Source organism: Chelon labrosus, assembly GCF_963514085.1.
Source record: "Chelon labrosus genome assembly, chromosome: 1".
Taxonomy (NCBI): Eukaryota; Metazoa; Chordata; class Actinopteri; order Mugiliformes; family Mugilidae; genus Chelon; species Chelon labrosus.
In genome coordinates this window covers 28013144-28018854 of record NC_140337.1, presented here as the reverse complement: position 1 = coordinate 28018854, position 5711 = coordinate 28013144, and the positions used below count along the sequence as shown (strand labels likewise).

Genomic DNA, 5711 nt, shown 5'->3' with positions numbered 1-5711 from the left:
AAAAAGAATGTCTGAAGTGACTTTGTGCAGGTCCTTGTCTGAGAGAGCAAATTTCTATGACCCATGAAATTACATTGGGACATAATGCTATTATAAACAAATACATGTTGTTATTGCGTAAAGTTAGCCACAAATTTTTAAATTTCTGTGCTTAACCGTGTTTAAACTTACTATATTTGAATCCAACGAAACACAATTATGTCCAAAATGCTATAGTTCTTTCCGGGCCATCACAATCCCAAATTTGAAAGACAAATTTCCATATTCATCTGTACTTAAAACTGCATTTTAACTGTCGGACAAGAAAACAAAGTGATAGTTCATATAATGTTTTCTCAGGCAAACACAACAAAGTCTCGACCAAGGATCAGAGGAAAGACAAACATCCAGTTTCCACCAGTCGGCCATCGGAACCACAGCAGCACAGACATAACAGTACTGATGCATACACACCAAAACAAACATGATCATGTGATTCTGATATCTTAATCTCTACTCTTTAATATTAACTTGCTGAAGTCAACACCAATGATGATGCTTAATTAAGTTCAGGCATGTAACTTTGTCTACCTCATGTTGTATATTCATTTAGCTTCAGCTACATTTTGCTAATGTAAACAATCACATTTACTCATGTATTTATCAAATGTTAAAATAAGAAATGATGTAAATAGAGCAATAAATATGATAACCAATGAGCATCATTAACCCAGCAACAGATGGACAATGTGTGTTTATTAATGACAGTTTTTTTTAAGTTTATTTCATTATGTTATGTAAAGCATCAAATAGGTAAGTAATTTGTAGAAATCAGCATATTTTTACGTTTGTTTTACTTCAGAGTGACCGTAAGTAAGCTCACAGATGTAGCTACGGCTACAGCTGTAAACTAAAACATGCATAAAGCCACAGTTTTCTCATAATCCCAATAATGTTTTAGCAATAACGAAAAGCTACAGTCATATTACAACTGTTACGGCGTGAATGACTACTGCTCTGCTAAATTTAGTAGTAAACTAAACAAAACACTTGACAAATCCCTATTTCATCCAGTTTTATTTTAAAAGTAAAGAACAAAATGTCAAAAAGAAATTGAAAAAAACCCCAAGGAAAATGATTTTAAGACTCGTCACTCGAGTCCTCTGAAGAAAACGAACCTATTTTGCGGTTGCTATTTGACGTCGCTCTGTGGCCGCCCAGATTCAGGCTACCCAATAGCTGAAAACCCATAGTGCGTCCTCTGCTTTTGGCCAGGAGGTAGTGAAGGAGGCTGGCAGCAGGGTTGACCGCTGGCTGTTTCCTGATTGGTGCTCTTGTGTCTGGTTTCTTTGGTGGTGATTGGACAGTTGGCTTTTTTGTCGTCGCAGCCACCTGCTGTAAAATGATACACATGGGATTAAATAAGTTTACATGTGTAGCAACGCAAACAAGAACCCTGCTCATCATTGTGCGACTTCTGCTAGCCGAAACAACAACAACCTTATGTTGCCTTACCTTCCTGGTGATGGGTGATTTTGTGGTTGTAGTTGTTGTGGTGCCAATGGCTGTGTCAGACGTAGGCTCTACAATAATCCTGCAGATGTCGTCCACAGCAGAACCATCAAGTTCTGGAAGCTCAAAATTCGACAGAGCGGAGGCAGGCCAAGCTACAGGAGGGAAGTGATAATGAACTGAATATGAATTTCCTCCCCTGTTAGCACAACTGCTAATTTTACTTTGACATTTTTGAAAAGCAGATTTTTTTTGTTTGTTTATTGCGCTTTGATTTCCAGACATCCAGCAGGAATGAGACTTTTACCATAAACTAGATTAGCTAGGTTAGCATACTTCCCCACTCATTTTAAACTCTATGAACACACTTGACTTATTACGGTAATAAATTAAATAACTGTGAAACTTTTTTGCTTAATATAGGAAAGTTTAATGTGTAGTTTCCTACTCTTGAACAGTAACTTTTGATGGTTTCGTTAGCCTGTCCTAGCTAAATCGTGGGTGAGGCCTGTAGTAAATCAACATTTTATAGTTGACTTTTTTTTTATTCATTCCTTAGTCATCAAAGATGTGGAGCTACAGGACAAACCTGATAAATTTGCCTTTTCCTTTTCTTGAACAGTAACTTTTGGGAATTCGCCTAGATTGTCCGAGCCTACATCTCATTGAAGTGCAACCGCAAGTTAGGGCCTAGCATTTTTCCAAATGTACAGGGACATTTGGGATGAGATCTTCTTAAACTGTAAAGTATGCTAGCTATTTTTTTCTTCAACATTTTACAGTTGACATTTTTAAGAAGCTGTAGTTTTAAGCTAGGTTAGCCAGGGTAGCTTGCTAGGTTAGCATACTTAGATACTCCCTGCTCATTCTAATCTAAACAAACACTAATAACTCTGAAATACATATTTCTCTTTTGCCCCTTGCACTAATAAATGAAATAACTGCCAGTTTTTTTGCAAAATATAGCAGTAATAGTTCTTGTACAATGATTGGAGCTTACTGTATGGTGGTTTGTTTAATTCTTCTTGCTTTGATTGCTTTTGTCTCATAACCAACACAAACACCAATATAGTCTTTATTATCTTAAACATTTCTTAGGTTTTAATGATATAACCTGACTCTGTCCCTGACAATATTTGAACTCATCTGTTTTTACTTGTTTGTTTTGGACAGATACTCCCAGAGTATAAATCTTATCTCCTGTTAAGATCCTCTGTTAAGTTAACGGTGAACCTCTTCCTTATCTCTGCCAAGGTCAACAGGCCTGTTTGTATAAAGGCGTCTGCGCTGCTATCTGATCTGTCAGGCCGCGCTGCATATTTCATGATGACAGGTCCAAGGTGTGTTTTTCTTTTGTCTTTGGCTTCTGCTTGCTGCAAAGCTGCCACGAAGACGGCAACGCTGAAGAAAACAGCGGCTCAGTTACACCTAACCGCTAACCCCTGGCACTGCACATCTTTGGCACGCACTTCACACTTCAGAATAAAGACGAACATATAAAGACGAACATTTCTGTACTCACCGCGGGCCGAGTCGATGCTCTGAACTCGGAGGAAAAAGACGAGGAAGAGGAAGGTCGGAGCTGTCAAACAGGAAGACATGACTACTGATGGAGAGAAACAAGCAAATGAAGGGGAATGGAGAGAGCTAGGAAGGTGATGAAGAGAGGGAAAGGTATAAAAAAAGGGAGGGAAGAAGTGAAGAGGAGGGAGTGAACTGAGGGAAAACATGGATAATGTCTAGACTAAAGTTTAATAAAGGGGTTTGTGGCTCTGAGTTGCAACACAGTGAAATCTTAATAATCCTTTCTGTTTTCTAAAAGGGTTTTACCTCACAAGACAAACCCTCTCCGCTTCACATGAACCCATGCTTCCAGTGACTGCAAATAGTTTTCAAGCTTTAATTTTCATCAACCCAAACAAGGCGTCTACACACTCCATTGAGTCCTAAAAAGTCAAAGAATAGACCTGGAGGCCTCTCGCCCAATAACAGCTGGGATACAAAAGACATGAAGCTACAGGAAGTCAAGGTCCAGGACTCCAGACATCCAGTCTGAATTTGAGACATTTTGCAAGCTAGGCTAGCTAGGTTAGCATACTTCCCCACTCATTTAAACTCAATGAACACTATTAAAGATGGAGACGTGGCGACATCTTGGTTCATTCTACAAGAAAAAGATGGAGGAAAAAGTTCTTCTTCTTCTGTCCTAGTTCCAGCAGATTTGACGCTCCACAGCCACCGAACCACTTCATGACAACATTGTTTGCAGATTATATTAATTTCGAAAGAGCTTTTTTCTCACCAGTTGTCTTGGAGACAGAGCCGGAGTTTCCCCGCCAGTTCTTATTACTAACAGCAGGTTGTGCAACGTTATTCCAGTCACAGTTAGTTGAGTGTTAAAGCCACTAATGCTTTGTTTGATCTGCAGAGAGAGGATTTCCAAAAACACATCTGTGTTTATTGAGTATGAAGCATGTCTAGAATCCAGTCTGGGCACCAGTCAGTTTAAACCTGCCTAAAACCACAACATCAACACAAGTTATTATTGGATTATCCCCATTTTCTGCTGCTTTAACATTCAACTCCACCGTTTAACAGCTTGACTTCCAGTTACTTTGCAGATTCCCACACAAAATACAAAACAAAAGGTTAAATTTTCAAGAAGTAGATTAAAAAATACCCGCACCCCCCCCCCCCCCCCCCAAGAAAAAACAGCTGCAACTTTAAAGCAAAGTATGTTATTGTGAAATTTGTCAGTCATGAATGAATACTTTTGCTTTTGCCTTTGCACCTCTTAAAGTGCAAAATAAAATGGTAAATTAAAGCTGCTTTCCTTTCCTTTAAAATCAACTTTGGTAAACTGTAGTATTAGCATTAGTAGTTACTCACCTAAAACCTGACACAGTCTGTAAATATGTTGTATACCTTTAATATTTTTTTATGTTTGTGTTGTTTTTCTCATCTATTTTTTATCTAACTTGTATTTTTGCACTGTTGTAACACCTTAATTTCCCCCACAGGGATCATAAGGTTTCATCTGATCTTATCTTATCTTATCTTATAGCCTCAGCTTTGGGTCTTGCTCAAGGGCACTGGATTACTCATTCACTTCCCACACAAAGATCGCCTTTTTGTTTTGCCCCTGCAGCAACACGAAGCAGCTCTCCACCTTTATCCCTTGTTTTACTTGCGTTACTCAAGTGGAACGGTAGGTTTCCTCACATCGCACATACACTCATACACACTGACTGTCTATGGCGGTGGTTACCACGGAAGCGAGGATCTGTTTACACGAACACGCCTACTCTAAAGTCGGCCGCAGAGCTCTGACCTTTACCAGATACGTCAACCCATGTCAAAATGGTCAGTGTGTTATTTTAAAATTCTTAGTTCCCAGAGGATGAAGACTACTGACTTTTGGGAGGATCACAATTCAGATTTACGCATTTGAGTGAAATGTTTGGACAATGTTTGGACAGCAACAACTCAACTGATTCCCTGGAAATTTTTACTTTGCTTTATCTTTGGCGCCACTTATCCAGTCAAACCACAGACTGTAGATGACTGATGGTTGCCAATGATAACCTAAAGATGAAGCCCATTCTACCGTGACATGTCAGTCCTAAAATGTTGTACCGCATGTTATATCTCGGCTACACCATGCTGTGAAACACTATTAAATGCTATTGACGGTGCTGGCCCATACATATATATACTGTATATATATATATGCACAGTATTGATAATGTATATATGTTAATGTTCAGCTCTGTTGTGTTCTATTAGTTGACACTGTTGCTTGTTTTTTGTCCTAGATGTCAGTGAATGCACCATACGAGAGATGGTAGTTATGGTAGTTGAGAGCGGCATATTAGAAAAGTCAGAATTTGCTGTTTTGTGTTTCTTTGGTAAAAAAAGAAAAAAAAAGAAATTGTTTGTTTTTTTTTAGTGTTTACGCTTTCTTTCATTTTCGCTGTTTTCTAAACAATTCATCTAGAAAGTAATCATAAATCTGAGTCTTACTTTTGCTTTTTGCATGTTTTTCATCAGCCACTAAATTATGCTGATGAAGGACTGTGGGACATGGTTAAAAGCTCATGAGTGGACATCGAGATTCAGGGTTCAAATGTGATATTCAGCCTCACCGAAATGTTGAAGAAATCACTGAATTAAAATATTGTATATAAAAAAATTGTATAAATTTGAAAATGAACAGAATA

General features: G+C 38.3%; 1 protein-coding gene across 1 annotated transcript; it reads right to left on the bottom strand.

Moving 5' to 3' along the window:
• Positions 1-788: 788 nt before the first annotated feature.
• Positions 789-3143, bottom strand: LOC311487293 (uncharacterized protein). The gene is made up of 3 exons (XM_084543514.1): positions 3014-3143; positions 1495-1646; positions 789-1374 (listed from the first exon to the last, which is right to left on the bottom strand). Exons 1-3 carry the CDS (start codon positions 3090-3092, stop codon positions 1120-1122), a joined length of 486 nt encoding a protein of 161 aa, XP_084399640.1. The 5' UTR covers positions 3093-3143; the 3' UTR covers positions 789-1119.
• Between the last annotated feature and the right edge of the window lie 2568 nt (positions 3144-5711).

Excerpts from the sequence above, each read along its gene's own strand:
- LOC311487293 (XM_084543514.1), bottom strand. The coding sequence starts at position 3,092 with ATGTCTTCCTGTTTGACAGCTCCGACCTTCCTCTTCCTCGTCTTTTTC. Across the intron at positions 1,647-3,013 it reads GAGCATCGACTCGGCCCGCG|CTTGGCCTGCCTCCGCTCTG; the intron begins GTGAGTACAGAA and ends TCCCTCCTGTAG. Across the intron at positions 1,375-1,494 it reads AATCACCCATCACCAGGAAG|CAGGTGGCTGCGACGACAAA; the intron begins GTAAGGCAACAT and ends ATCATTTTACAG.